The following is a 16,836-nucleotide window of genomic DNA, read 5'->3' on the forward strand; positions in this document are numbered from 1 at the left end:
ATTTGCTCTGAGTAAAAGAAAAATAAAGCAGGAAATAATAATATTCTTAATTTTGTTGGTCTGAAAAACACACATGTTTTACCTTGACTTTCTCATGTTTCTTGATTTTTTTGTTGCTATAAAATGTAAGGCAGCTGAAGACATCCAGAGGTTTCCCTGAGCTGTTTTATTGCTGCCTTCAAGCAGTCTGGGGGAACAATCTATCACCAGAAAGCATGCTCACCAAAGAAGCAATACTGTCCAGTTTAGTATAAGAAACTGCAGGCCATGTATTAATCATGGAGATAACATTATCCCATCACAATCTCAGAGGCTACTCTGCTTCAGTATTCACAGGTTGGAATGAATTCAATTTTCTAGACCCTCTTGAGTGTCATCATGGCACAACATAAGTCCATTTATCATTTCTCTTTTGGACTGGTTATGGGGACACAAGCTAACAAGATCCTGGATCTATAGAGCATATTTGTGTGTGTGTGTGTGTGTGTGTGTGTGTGTGTGTGTGTGTGTGTGTGTGTGTGTGTGTGTGTGTGTGTGTGTGTGTGTTCATCTTTGTGCATACTCACACAGATACATTATGCTGGCATTAGATGTCACCCGGAAGGACAAAACTGGTAAACGAACAGTGCAGGTCTAATGAAGTCTTACCATCTTATCCCCATTGGCTCTCATCACCTCTCTGTCAGTGCCTAATAGGCAGAAGATGACAACACAGGCCCTCGCCTTCTGAATTAATAATAATAATAATAATAATAATAATAATAATAATAATAACATAATAATAATAATAAAACAATAATAATAACAATAATATAATAATGATAATAATAATAGCAAAACAACAATAATAATTTAATAATGATAACAATAATAATATAATAATAATGACAATAATAATAATGATAATAATAATGATAATAATAATAATAATACAATAATAATAATAATGATAATAATACAGTGATAACAAAACAATAATAACAATAACAATAATAATACAATAATAATGATAATAACAATACTAATAACAAAACAAAAATAATAATATAATAATGACAATAATAATAATAATAATAACAATAATAATGATAATAATAATGATAATAATAATAATAATAGCAAAACAACAATAATAATATAATAATGATAACAATAATAATATAATAATAATGACAATAATAATAATGATAATAATGATGATAATAATAATACAATAATAATAATGATAATAATACAATGATAACAAAACAATAACAATAATAATAACAAAACAAAAATAATTATATAATAATAATGATAATAATAATAACTAATATAATAATAATTACAATAATAATAACAATAATAATAATAATGATGATGATGATAATAATAATAACAATAATAATAACAATAATAATAAAAAAAAATAATAATATAATAATGATAATAATAATAACAATAATAATATAATAATAATGACAATAATAATAATAATAATACTAATAATAATACAATAATAATAATAATATAATAATAACAATAACAATAATAATGATGATAATAATGATGATAATAATGATAATAATAATAACAATAATAATATAATAATAATGACAATAATAATAATAATGATGATAATAATAATAACGATAATCACCATCCATGACTCTTTTTCACATAGTGAATCCAGATGGTTCTGGTAGTGAAATTACTGTAGTGGACAATGAGCTTAAGACACATAATTTGAGATTATATTACATTCACTGATACCTGGTAAAAACATGATGCTGTGGTGAGGAAAGGAACACCAAGCTTCTTAAGGTGGTGAATATTGTGTTGAACTCTGCCACTTAGCTGACACTTTGGAGAATCTCCTGATATTCTCTCCATTCTGATTAAGGCTTCGATATGGCTTTGTCCACTCTTCATTGCAGCTGTAACTGTCCGATTGTGACTGATGTGGTCATAGAGTAGAAGAACACTGCCATTTGTAGTTATCCCTGAAAAGCAACGAAAGAAAGAAAACAGGAAGAACTGCTGAATGACAGTTGGATCAAAGTTCAGACATAAGATAAAGAATGTCTATACATTTTACCAATGGTATATTCAAAAATTGTTCAAACATTGTACAATCGTCTGTGGTGTACTAAGCTTCATGCACCTTCCCTTCAGCTGCAGAGGTGCTAAGGGAAAACAAGAAAAAGCTTCAATGGCATGCACACAGTCATGAATGGTATATAATGCTGCATAAAACAGAAAACAGGCAATACTCCTATAGGTTACATATTTTCTGAAACAGTAAACTCACTAGTTGAGTAATGTTTCAAACGATTACTTACACTGTTCTTACAAGTCTCTCATCACCGTTCTACAGCCAGTAGGAGAATTACAGTTCATCGATGGCTCCATGGTGCTCTCTTCAGCACTCGGTCTCCTGTCATCTTTTGTCATCTTTTGACAACTGGAACATCCACAGAGATACCTTACTAAAAGGATACATGGCCTAAACAAAAAACTCTACATAGATCAACTCAAAGCCCTGTCACTATACTCAGTATCCTACAGGCTGCTAAGAGGTAACCTGTGTCTGGCATACAAGGCATCCTCCAACCCATTACTGATGAATTTACTCCATTTAGTCTAGGGATCTAAAGCTCTTCTGCAACTTCAACAAAACAATTTGGAGGGACAGGTATATCTCCCAGAGGAAACCGCTGCTGTGGAACAGACTCCCCATCCAAGACACCCTTAATCTAAATCCCTACATTGTCCATTGTATTGCAAAATGGCTCTCCAACAGATCCCAACTTGTGAAAGTTGTTGATTCCCCCTCTCAATGTAAACTTGTAAATAGGAGGTTGCCACAGAGATCAGTTCTGAGCCCTCTCCTCTTTGCGATTTATTTTGCAGACATCCAGAAGTATTGTTGACCAAGTTTGTTAATGAATACAAGCTGGTCACTGTTATCCACTCATCCGCTGATACCAAGCAGCTCCAGCAAGTGCTGGAATATGCACATACATGGTGTATCAAAAACAGTAACAAACGAAATGAAAAAAGGACAGCATAGTAACATTTGGTACCTTATTAAATGGTACTCCCCTTCACTGCTTCCACCTCATACCTTATTAAATGGTACTCCCCTTCACACCTTCCACTGCATACCTTATTACATGGTACTCCCCTTCACTGCGTACACCTCATACCTTATGAAATGGTACTCGCCTTCAGACAAATACAGAAGAGGCCTGTGTACTTATGTGGACTATTCTGTCTCTTGCATTCAGTCATTATGTTTCCACCATAATCATGAAATCTTTCTATCCAGTCCAGTTAATTTCCAAGGGAATATCTTCAAGACCCACAAGTTATCCTACTGCTGTATTCTTCATTATCAGACTCATCAATGAATACAATGCCGCCTTTGGTTTGTACAAATCCAAGCATATCACTCAGTTGGAAAGTCCCCAAAGTCTTCTAACCAGATCTTAAATCTTTCAAATACTCCAACAGGTTAGAGTAACTCTCCTTATACTCAGTAGCCTACAGGCTGCTGTGATGTGACCTGTCTCACATTTTGAGCCATAAAACACCCAGTCACATTCGACCTCCTATTTTTTTGCAAAACCAGTGGTTCTACAAACACCTGCACTAAGGACCTAAATCTACACTAAGAAATAAACAAGACTCACTGGGGGGATAGGATTCAAACTCAAAGTATTCCTAGCCTACAGAATAAGTTACCATTCCAAGTCAAACAAAGTCTACTGTGGCTACTTGCAAGGATTATCTTGATGACTGGATTGGTAGGCAAAATTTTATGCCAGGGTTATCATGTATGAACCTGCTCTTTTTGGGAGGTAGGCACTATTTAGTGCTTGAAAAGGGTTGCACAAACTTTTACGTTTCACCACTTAAAGGTGCATATGGCTGGACATCTTATGATTCCTATGATCATTTGCCTAATATGTTCCTACACTGCTATGCACAAAAGCTACTTTATACTTGAAGCCATATGTTCCCTTCTGAAATACAATGAAAGAAGGAAATTAGTGACATGCATATACCTTGAAGTCTCAGCACTTCAGGATAACTTAAATGTAAAGGTTGAGATGATTATACATGACGCACTGGAAGCAAAACTGTCTAATAATCCCTAATACAGAAATCCCTTGTCTAGAACATACTAAGGGGCTGATGGTAAGAAGGATACAGAAATCCCTTGTCTAGAACAGACTAAGGGACTGATGGTAAGATACAGAAATCCCTTGTTTAGAACACACTAAGGGGCTGATGGTAAGAAGGATACAGAAATCCCTTGTCTAGAACAGACTAAGGGGCCGATGGTAAGAAGGATACAGAAATCCCTTGTTTAGAACAGACTAAGGGGCCGATGGTAAGAAGGATACAGAAATCCCTTGTTTAGAACAGACTAAGGGGCTGATGGTAAGAAGTATGCAGAAATCCGTTGTCTAGAACAGACTAAGGGGCTGATGGTAAGAAGGATACAGAAATCCCTTGTCTAGAACAGACTAAGGGGCCGATGGTAAGAAGGATACAGAAATCCCTTGTTTAGAACAGACTAAGGGGGGCTGATGGTAAGAAGGATCCAGAAATCCCTTGTCTAGAACAGACTAAGGGGCTGATGGTAAGAAGTATGCAGAAATCCCTTGTCTAGAACAGACTAAGGGGCTGATGGTAAGAAGGATACAGAAATCCCTTGTCTAGAACAGACTAAGGGGCCGATGGTAAGAAGGATACAGAAATCCCTTGTTTAGAACAGACTAAGGGGGGCTGATGGTAAGAAGGATCCAGAAATCCCTTGTCTAGAACAGACTAAGTGGCTGATGGTAAAAAGGATACAGAAATCGAACAGACTAAGGGGCTGATGGTAAGAAGTATGCAGAAATCCCTTGTTTAGAACAGATTGAGGGGCTGATGGTAAGAAGGATACAGAAATCCCTTGTCCAGAACAGACTAAGGGGCTGATGGTAAGAAGGATACAGAAATCCCTTGTTCACAACAGACTAAGGGGCTGATGGTAAGAAGGATCCAGAAATCCCTTGTCTAGAACAGACTAAGGGGCTGATAGTAAGAAGGATACAGAAATCCCTTGTTTAGAACAGACTAAGGGGCTGATGGTAAGAAGGATACAGAAATACCTTGTCTAAAACAGACTAAGGGGCTGATGGTAAGAAGGATACAGAAATCCCTTGTCTAAAACAGACTAAGGGGCTGGTGGCAAGAAGTATGCAGAAATCCCTTGTTTAGAACAGACTAAGGGGCTGATGGTAAGATACAAAAATCCCTTGTTTAGAACAGACTAAGGGGGAGGCTGATGGTAAGAAGAATACAGAAATCCCTTGTCTAGAACATACTAAGGGGCTGATGGCAAGAAGGATACAGAAATCCCTTCTCTAGAATAGACTAAGGGTCTGACGGTAAGAAGAATCCAGAAATCCCTTGTCTAGAACCGACTAAGGGGCTGAAGGTAAGAAGAATCCAGAAATCCCTTGTTTAGAACAGACTAAGGGGCTGATGGTAAGAAGGATACAGAAATACCTTGTTTAGAACAGACTAAGGGGCTGATGGTAAGATACAGAAATCCCTTGTTTAGAACAGACTAAGGGGGGCTGATGGTAAAAAGAATACAGAAATCCCTTGTTTAGAACACACTAAGAGGCTGATGGTAAGAAGTATGCAGAAATCCCTTGTTTAGAACAGACTAAGGGGCTGATGGTAAGACGAATACAGAAATCTTGTTTAGAACAGACTAAGGGGCTGATGGTAAGAAGTATGCAGAAATCTTGTTTAGAACAGACTAAGGGGCTAATGGTAAATTACAGAAATTCCTTGTTTAGAACAGACTAAGGGGATGATGGTAAGCTACAGAAATCCCTTGTTTAGAACAGACTAAGGGGCTGATGGTAATATGGATACAGAAATCCCTTGTTTAGAACAGACTAAGGGGCTGATGGTAAGAAGGATACAGAAATCCCTTGTTTAGAACAGATTGAGGGGCTGATGGTAAATTACAGAAATTCCTTGTTTAGAACAGACTAAGGGGTTGATGGTAAATTACAGAAATTCCTTGTTTATAACAGACTAAGGGGGGGGGGCTGATGGTAAGAAAAATACAGAAATCCCTTGTCCAGAACAGACTAAGGGGCTGATGGTAAGAAGGATCCAGAAATCCCTTGTTTAGAACAGACTAAGGGGCTGATGGTAAGATACAGAAATCCCTTGTCCAGAACAGACTAAGGGGCTGATGGTAATACAGATACAGAAATCCCTTGTCTAGAACAGACTAAGGGGCTGATGGTAAGGATACATACATCCATTGTCTAGAACAGACAAAGGGGCTGATGGTAAGATACAGAAATCCCTTGTTTAGAACAGACTAAGGGGGGGCTGATGGTGAGATACAGAAATCCCTTGTCTAGAATAGACTAAGGGGCTGATGGTAAAATGGATACAGAAATCCCTTGTCCAGAACAGACTAAGGGGCTGATGGTAAGAAGGATACAGAAATACCTTGTTTAGAACAGATTAAGGGACTGATGGTAAGATACAGAAATCCCTTGTTTAGAACAGACTAAGGGGGAGACTGATGGTAAGAAGAATACAGAAATCCCTTGTCTAGAACATACTAAGGGGCTGATGGTAAGAAGGATACAGAAATCCCTTGTCTAGAATAGACTAAGGGTCTGACGGTAAGAAGAATCCAGAAATCCCTTGTCTAGAACTGACTAAGGGGCTGACGGTAAGAAGAATCCAGAAATCCCTTGTTTAGAACAGACTAAGGGGCCGATGGTAAGAAGGATACAGAAATCCCTTGTCTAAAACAGACTAAGGGGCTGGTGGCAAGAAGTATGCAGAAATCCCTTGTTTAGAACAGACTAAAGGGCTGATGGTAAGAAGGATACAGAAATCCCTTGTTTAGAACAGACTAAGGGGGGGCTGATGGTAAAAAGAATACAGAAATCCCTTGTTTAGAACACACTAAGGGGCTGATGGTAAGAAGTATGCAGAAATCCCTTGTTTAGAACAGACTAAGGGGCTGATGGTAAGAAGGATACAGAAATCCCTTGTTTAGAACAGACTAAGGGGTTGATGGTAAGACAGATACAGAAATCCCTTGTTTAGAACAGACTGAGGGGCTGATGGTAAGAAGGATACAGAAATCCCTTGTTTAGAACAGACTAAGGGGCTGATGGTAAGACGGATACAGAAATCCCTTGTTTAGAACAGACTAAGGGGCTGATGGTAAGCTACAGAAATCCCTTGTTTAGAACAGACTAAGGGGCTGATGGTAAGAAGGATACAGAAATCCCTTGTCTAAAACACACTAAGGGGCTGGTGGCAAGAAGTATGCAGAAATCCCTTGTTTAGAACAGACGAAGGGGCTGATGGTAAGAAGGATACAGAAATTCCTTGTTTAGAACAGACTAAGGGGCTGATGGTAAATTACAGAAATTCCTTGTTTAGAACAGACTAAGGGGGGGGGGCTGATGGTAAGAAGAATACAGAAATACAGAAATCCCTTGTCCAGAACAGACTAAGGGGCTGATGGTAAGAAGGATACAGAAATCCCTTGTTTAGAACAGACTGAGGGGCTGATGGTAAGAAGGATACAGAAATACCTTGTTTAGAACAGATTAAGGAACTGATGGTAAGATACAGAAATCCCTTGTTTAGAACAGACTGGGGGGGGGCTGATGGTAAGAAGAATACAGAAATCCCTTGTCTAGAACATACTAAGGGGCTGATGGTAAGAAGGATACAGAAATCCCTTGTCTAGAATAGACTAAGGGGGGCTGATGGTAAGAAGGATACAGAAATCCCTTGTCTAGAAAAGACTAAGGGGCCGATGGTAAGAAGGATGCAGAAATCCCTTGTCTAAAACAGACTAAAGGGCTGGTGGCAAGAAGTATGCAGAAATCCCTTGTTTAGAACAGACTAAGGGGCTGATGGTAAGATACAGAAATCCCTTGTTTAGAACAGACTAAGGGGGGCTGATGGTAAGAAGAATACAGAAATCCCTTGACCAGAACAGACTAAGGGGCTAATGATAAAAAATATGCAGAAATCCCTTGTTTAGAACAGACTAAGGGGCTGATTTTAAGAAGGATACAGAAATACATTGTTTAGAACAGATTAAGGGACTGATGGTAAGATACAGAAATCCCTTGTTTAGAACAGACTAAGGGGCTGATGGTAAGAAGGATACAGAAATCCCTTATTTAGAACAGACTAAGGGGCTGATGGTAAGACGGATACAGAAATCCCTTGTCTAGAACAGACTAAGGGGCTGATGGTAAGCTACAGAAATCCCTTGTTTAGAACAGACTAAGGGGCTGAAGGTAAGAAGGATACAGAAATGCCTTGTTTAGAACAGACTAAGGGGGGCTGATGGTAAGACAAATACAGAAAACCCTTGTCTAGAACAGACTAAGGGGCTGATGGTAAGGATACATACATCCATTGTCTAGAACAGACAAAGGGGCTGATGGTAAGATACAGAAATCCCTTGTTTAGAACAGACTAAGGGGGGCTGATGGTGAGATACAGAAATCCCTTGTCTAGAACAGACTAAGGGGCTGATGGTAAGAAGGATCCAGAAATCCCTTGTTTAGAACATTCTAAGGGGCTGCTGGTAAGAAGGATACAGAAATCCCTTGTCTAAAACACACTAAGGGGCTGGTGGCAAGAAGTATGCAGAAATCCCTTGTTTAGAACAGACTAAGGGGCTGATGGTAAGAAGGATACAGAAATCCCTTGTCCAGAACAGACTAAGGGGGGGCTGATGGTAAGAAGAATACAGAAATACCTTGTTTAAAACAGACTAAAGGGCTGATGGTAAGAAGGATACAGAAATCTCTTGTTTAAAACAGACTAATGGGCTGATGGCAAGAAGTATGCAGAAATCCCTTGTGTAGAACAGACTAAGGGGCTGATGGTAATACAGATACAGAAATCCCTTGTTTAGAACAGACTAAGGGGCTGATGGTAAGAAGTATGCAGAAATCCCTTGTCTAGAATAGACTAAGGGGCTGACGGTAAGAAGGATACAGAAATCTCTTGTCTAGAACAGACTGAGGGGCTGATGGTAAGAAGGATACAGAAATCTCTTGTCTAGAACAGACTGAGGGGCTGATGGTAAGAACGATACAGAAATCCCTTGTTTAGAACAGATTGAGGGGCTGATGGTAAGAAGTATGCAGAAATCTTGTTTAGAACAGACTAAGGGGCTAATGGTAAATTACAGAAATTCCTTGTTTAGAACAGACTAAGGGGGGCTGATGGTAAGAAGGATACAGAAATACCTTGTTTAGAACAGACTAAGGGGCTGATGGTAATACAGATACAGAAATCCCTTGTTTAGAACAGACTAAGGGGCTGATGGTAAGAAGTATGCAGAAATCCCTTGTCTAGAATAGACTAAGGGGCTGATGGTAATACAGATACAGAAATCCCTTGTTTAGAACAGACTAAGGGGCTGATGGTAAGAAGTATGCAGAAATCCCTTGTCTAGAATAGAATAAGGGGCTGATGGTAATACAGATACAGAAATCTCTTGTCTAGAACAGACTAAGGGGCTGATGGTAAGAAAGATACGGAAATCCCTTGTTTAGAACAGACTAAGGGGCTGATGGTAATACGGATACAGAAATCCCTTGTTTAGAACAGACTGAGGGGCTGATGGTAAGATGGATACAGAAATCCCTTGTCCAGAACAGACTAAGGGGCTGATGGTAATAATGCAGCACATTCACACAGATCATTTATTAAATAAACAGCCTCCTGTTGAAAATATCAGTGTTTTGAAAAACAGGAACAAGTCATCAAACATCTGCATATAAAGCCTTTACAGTTGTGACTAATCGACCTTTTGTAAGCAAAAGCTTACAATTTCGAACTGTCAGAACAGCTATTTTTTTTCCTAGGGAAAAAAATCGCTAGTCCAACAACAACAAAAAGAATACTTTAAACATTACAGTAAGTGGGGGGGCTTCACCCCCCCCACACCCCCCTACTTATATATATACCAACTCCGAGACCACACTACAGTGCTGAAAATGGCAAAGTAATGAAGCGGTCAATCGAATTCTTTCCCAGGGAAAGAAAAAAGCTGCTACGATATTTTAACGTTTCAGGCTTTTGAGTTTGACCAAGATGCATTTGAAAGAATGCGTCTTCGGTCTTCTAATATGGAACCTATATATATATATATATATATATATATATATATATATATATATATATATAGATATATATATAGATATATATATATGGATTCACTTCATAACACTGAAAGCTCAAAACACTGAAAATGAGAAAACTTCATAATAAAGAAGACCAAAACACTGAAACTTCAAAACACTGAAAACTCAAAACACTGAAAACTCAAAACACTGAAACTCAAAACACTGAAAACACATATCATAAATATACTGAGTTTAAACAACATACATCTTAGCACTTTCACTGTGTAAGCGAAGCCCCTGCACCTATGTGGGGCTGAGCCCCCTACACCCCCTGCTATTTAAATATATCAACTCCAAGATAGCACTTAGTGTAGTGAAGTACAATCTTGGAGTTGATATATATAAGTAGCAGGGGGAGTGGGTGGCGCAGCCCCCCACATTGGGGGTGCAGGGGGGCTTGCCCCCCCTGCTTACACTTGGTGGAAATTGCTATGATTTATGTTGTTTAAACTCAGTATATGTATGATATGTGTTTTCAGTGTTTTGAGTTTCAGTGTTTCGAGTTTTCAAGATTTTGAAGTTTGTGTTTTGAGTTTCAGTGTTTTGAGCTTTCTGTGTTATGAAGTGAATCCATATAAAATACCAAACGTGGTATCTGATGAGGCAGGTGCTTCAATACATTTTCAGCTTGTCCTTGCTTATGCTTTAGGCAATTTTAATAAAAGTTTCACAAGCATTTTATTAAACCACTAAACCAATACATTCATCCTTTCATACCAAAACGTCACCTTCAGGTAAGGAGTACACTGCATCCACAGACTTTTATGGGGTACTTTTTTGCATGCACAGTGGTGTGCCCATTAAAATATAAGGGCACAACTCACAATTTTTTTACAGTGATGGTACTGAGGTTAACATTCGCTGTGCTAATTCAGTTAATTCAACATTTTGGAAAATAAAAAATATTTTAAAAGTATTTTCTTAGGCACTTACGTATTATCGCAACCACCATGTTCTGAATGACTCACTCTGTTGCGGTACTATCACTGAAAGTGAAAACTACTTCGGTCTTCTACATCATCTAAATCAGTGGCATTTCATGTAATTATTAAACTCCCTTTTGCAGCATTTCCTTCCACAGGCTACAACATACTGAATCTGCCTGAAAATAGGAGGATTATCATTGTCATGTACGACATTAACTATAATGTTAGCCACAGCGCAATGCTGTTGTAGCCTCCCATTATAACCAGTCATTGTTAGCAAAAGCATTTTGTCATGTTCCGTGTCAAAAGGTACTTCCAGTAAAACTTCAGGGTATTGTTTAGTGTTTGTAGGGTTAGGATTTTTTTAGACTAAAATGTCTGTTCAGGTTAAGCTGGTAAACATTGACAGACTTTGGACCAATGTGTGGATCACAGGCCCGCTCAACGCAGAATCGGCATACAGACGCTGCTGCTGCCTCAGACTGTTGCGTTTTTTTCTAAATGTTGGTGTATTATCGTTAATGTGTAATACATTAATTTCACCATGATACACTTCAATTGTGTTTTGTACCATAACAGTCTAAACAGTACCACTTTAAACAGTACCACTTTAAACAGTACCACGTTTACTTATAGTCATGCTGTTTACCCATCCGTCGCGTGTACACATGCAGAGTCAATCATGTAGAACATGGTGGTACCTTTTCTTATACAAAAAGAAGCCAAAATGTTTGTTAATGACAGAAGTACTGCTCAGCAGTTTATGCTTCATATGCCGTGATAGAAAGGTACATTTTAAAACAGGAAAATTACTTTAAATGAATCAAATAAAGATAGCCCAAAGGCTTGTGTAAGACCCCAAGATAAAAAGTCACTCAAACAGCCTTCCCAGTTAGAAATGTATAGGATCCATTAAAGGCATTTCCTGTGGCATTGTTGATAAATACTGATACATCAAATCTGATCATCCATGAAGTAAGACTCCAGTTGTTTTCAGTGCAAACCCATTTTGAAATGCTCAGTCATTCTTCTCCCAGCATCCTATAATAAGACAATGTTCTCTCACATAGAGAATGCAAAAGTATAATCTTTGCTAATGACAGCAACAAAACCATCCATTGGGAAAACAATGGCGATGCCACTTTTTCACTCAAGACACTGCCCAGGTAAGAACCCCTTTCTCATGTTTACTGCTTCAATTATAAAACATTTCACAGTTTGGCAAAAGATAAAGTGGGCAATGTGAGTCTAGAATCCTCAGGTCTTTGCCTCTGTTGGATGGGAGTATGATTTGTCTAAACATGGGCTAAACTCTTGGCTAGGCTTATAAGGGCCTCAAGGCTAATAGCCTAGTAACCTCATATGAACCTTCTATGATCTATGAACAGTGTGGGAAGCAGTTTTTCATTCCTATAGTCCCTCAAAACCAGATATACTGGAACAGGACTTAGTGATACAGAAGGACAAAACAGTGATAGCAAAAGTCTGCATTGCAAACACTGCAAAATCTGTCAGGTGGATGCTTGTCTCAAAATGTTTTCTAGGATACAGATTTACATCGCACCCGTCTGCATATTACATACACTTTATGGAGCATGAGCAATCCTTCAGTTTTGTAAAAGAAATCTCACTAGTTACCCTGTACACTCTGCATACATAATTGCTTCACATTCCCTAGTCAACCCACAAAACCAATTCAATTTGTACTTCTAATGTATTCTCCATTATGGAGCTGACATTCTGGAATTCTGTTCCTCCCTATTTGTATAAGGAATCTGTCAGCATTAATGGCATTCCAAGCTGAATCTCAGATCCTGCAGATGTTTAGGCACTGTCTCATTACTGTGTATGAACTGGCTTGAGCTAGGGCTGTACAAAGACAGAGTCTGTCCTAGTATTAAACGGTGCAAGGTAGAGAAACTATTCCAGACAGGACTCCAGCCTATCAAAGGACAACACCTGGTGTACACATCTTTGTACAACTTGAAAGTTTGTCAATTCACTTACAGCATGTACCATCAGGATGAAAGCTTGACATCACATCCGGTGAATATTTTGAAACTGAGAAAGGAAGACTGTTTTGTTTTTTTGCCTCATTGCTACTTTTAAAGAGTTTTATTTAGAATTGTTGATTCAAGTTGCTTCTTGTTATCTGAGATGGTTTAATAATTGTTAACTCGGACATAACATCATTGTCATAAACCCAGTGCCACAACATAACAGAATACTAACATCTCGTTTATTTTACTGTCAATCATTGTTGCTTTGTGTCCGTTGCTGTAGCTGCTTTTGATTTTGTTTCCCAGTTTTTCTTCAGAAACAGTTTAAACAGCCACACAAGTATCTAAAACTAGAATATAGTAGCACTAACTTGTAAGCAGTGTGGACAGTGTGGAGGCAAGGAGATGAAGAAACCAGCTAAATAAACAGTCAAAGGACTTTGCACTCACTACTGATGACTGCCTGGTCCACAAGCTGTAGTTGGACAGGAGTTGCAGTCAGAAAAGAGAGCTCTGAAGGTTGAGACTGCATTAATGGACTAATGAGACACCCGAGTTTTGGGGCTGAGGCCAAACCAGATTGAAGACAGAGAGAGAGAGAGACAAAGAGATGGAGGCATCTTTCTTCCACTGTGGTAACTTGCTGTGGGCAACTCGTAAAAGATCCTGCATAGAGATACTGTTTCTGTTGTTCATGGCATTGTTGGTTTTGAGAATCCTGAGTCTCTACAAAGGCTAGTAACAGAAAGTCTGTAATGTTTTTCTACAACCCTGATCTAACGTTGGACATTAACACTGAAAAATGTGCCCTTTATAAGTTAATAAACCTATCTACTGCTTTTATGCAAGTGGGTGTTGCTGAGTTATAGCTGAGAACAATACAAAAATGGATTAACAAACAAGTTTTGAACAATACAGAAATGGATTAATAGAGAAGAGTTGATTAAATTAATCTTACTAAGCCTCTCTTAATAAATGAGTTAAATTATGTTACATTTATTGAGAACTGCTGTTACCATAATATGAAATTGCTTACTGTAAAGGTGATCATTGTTTGGAGGCTTTGAGTACATACAAGTGCTGAACAGAAATAAGACATCAGAAACGATACAGCTGTGTTGATACTGGGGAGAATTCAGCTGTGAATTCAGAAGTGAAGCTAATGTAGATGGCATTATTTATTGAAAGCTTAACAGAACTAGTTTATTGATGAGTGACTAAACTCACTTGCATTGAAGAAATCAGCGGTATATATTGAATTTCAGGGCACTTTTTGAAGCAAACTCTACAAACCCATATGTAAAACACATTTGAAAGTAATACATATCTTGTTCCTCCCACTCTTGCAGAAGTATACTAACAATGGTTTTATTTAATTAATTTTTGATAATTGATGTTACATCCAATTATTTCAATATTACTACTGTAATTTTAATTGAGAACAATACAAGTTGAAGGGTTTACTGAAGTTGTTTTTTCATGTTTAGCAATATTTTAGGACTACTGACAGTGTGAATATTTTTTCACATATCAGACTAGTGTGACATCGTGTAGTGAGAGTAGGGAACAGGTTGAGGAGACCCTGGAGAGGTGGAGATATGCTCTAGAGAGAAGAGGATGAAGGAAAGCAGGACAAAGACAGAATCTATGTGTGTGAATGAGAGGGAGGATAGAGGAATGGTGATGATGCAGGAAGAAGAGGTGGTGAAGGAGGATGAGTTTAAATACTTGGGATCAACAGTTCAGAGTAACAGTGAGTGTGGAAGAGAGGTGAAGAAGAGAGTACAGGCAGGGTGGAGTGGGTGGAGAAGAGTGCCAGGAGTGATTTGTGACAGCTGAGTACCAGTAAGAGTGAAAGGGAAGGTCTACAAGAGGGTAGTGAGAAAAGCTATGTTATATGGCAAGGAAAAAAACTCTTCTTACACTGTTAAAGGTTTATCAGTGGAAAGTGAAGAAAAGCAAGATGAACCTCCAGTAAACCACCACAACAAAAATCTTGTGTAGACAGCAAATAATCCAATGCGAAACAGCAAATAAAAGTTTGAAATTTATTGAACTGCAATTAAAATGAAAATAAAATGGTGTAAAGATCTTAACAAAGTAGTCCTTACAAACTGGATAAGCGCTTTCGGCTTCTAGCCTTCTTCAGATCGTAAAATTTTTAGGACTAGTACTTACGATTTTATAAAAAGAAATGACCAATAAAATCACAGCATTAAGGAATAATTTGCATCATAGCTTCACTAGTTCACATTCACAATTGGTTGTAGTGTATCCAGCCATCTTATTGTCATTCAGACCAACAGAGGAGGAGACGTTCAGAATCTAACTGAACTTTGTGAACTTTGTTGGATAACCAATATGAGAGCAGACAGCTCCCCAGGGCTAAACACAGTAGTTCCACTGAAACCAGTGCTAAAAACCAGTAGAAATACCATCACTTCTGAGAAACATTAAGACATAATATTTTATTTTTATTTTCATCCTAATATATTTCATATTTAGGATTTACTTAAATTCTTATTTTATATGCATATTTAATATTTTCCCACTTATATTGCAATATTTATGAAGCATTTTGTGCCTTTTTGATTTTCTTGATTTTGAATTTTCATTTTTTGATTTTTGATCTTTTGAACATTTGTTATTGTTCCACGGACACGTCCCGCCTATACTTAGTGTCATCATAATTTATCTTCTATCACTTTATTTACTCATTAGCTACCTTTTATAAAGGGTTACTATTCCCATAAAATCACTCAACGACAGTTTTTACTTTTAGAACAACTATAACACTATCTACTTTCCATCCCTATATACACATTTATAAGTGATTGACTAAAATAGAATATTGTTAGCGGACTTGTTGTGTGAAAGGATTGATTAAGAAGTTATCTTATTCTTGGATAGCGTGAATCATTTGTTTTTCCATTGGCATATTGATTGACTCTAATATAGGCTTCTAGTAATGTGATTGGCTGCCATTATTTGGGACCACCAATAATGGATGGTTCGCTTTGCAAGTGAGTAATGCTGTTTCTCAGTCTCTCAGATTTTTGTGTCTCTATAGACTTGACTGGTTGATTCTTGATCGACCGACACAATTGGTTATTATTATCTAAGAAATGCAAATAACAAATGACGTTTTACTTTCTGCTCGACTATGTTGAAAACTTTTGAGCTTGGTTTGCTTGCTTTAGCACTTTGATTGGCCTCAAAAGGTTGCATCTAACAATTCGAATGAAATGCTAACGACACATGACGTTTTATATATTTTTTATATTTTGTATAATCATAATGTGAGTTCTTGAGACCAAAGCAATATTAAGCACAGTGAAAACTATTTTATAATTACTATTTATTCATACCTTTGTTTTCATTCAATAGATGGCACAGAAATATAATAATATGGTACACTTTAACTCCATAAACTGCACAGGCAGAGTAATAAGCATATGCTGATGGTCATAGACATAGTATGAATTTGTTATTTCTTATTATCCATTCATATCTCGCTTCTTTTATATTTAACCATCGACCTGAGCGATGTAACAAATATCAAATATCTATTGTTGTTAGACTTGAACGGATTTACTGATTTTGGAAGAACCAATATATGATTATATCTGAGAAGCGCATATGATATATTTTCATTCTACG

General features: G+C 37.5%; 1 protein-coding gene across 1 annotated transcript in view; it reads right to left on the minus strand.

Moving 5' to 3' along the window:
• Positions 1 to 1,731: 1,731 nt before the first annotated feature.
• LOC122816125 overlaps positions 1,732 to 16,836 on the minus strand; it is a gene marked incomplete in the record, with an annotated part of 1,432,330 nt that continues 1,417,225 nt past the window's right edge. Inside the window, 1 exon segment of the mRNA XM_044088884.1 lies at positions 1,732 to 1,982. Coding sequence (XP_043944819.1) covers positions 1,732 to 1,982 — 251 coding nt within the window.

The sequence above is a fragment of the Protopterus annectens genome, chromosome 12.part0, assembly GCF_019279795.1.
Source record: "Protopterus annectens isolate FY-2018-M chromosome 12.part0, PAN1.0, whole genome shotgun sequence".
In the NCBI taxonomy this organism is placed as follows: Eukaryota; Metazoa; Chordata; order Ceratodontiformes; family Protopteridae; genus Protopterus; species Protopterus annectens.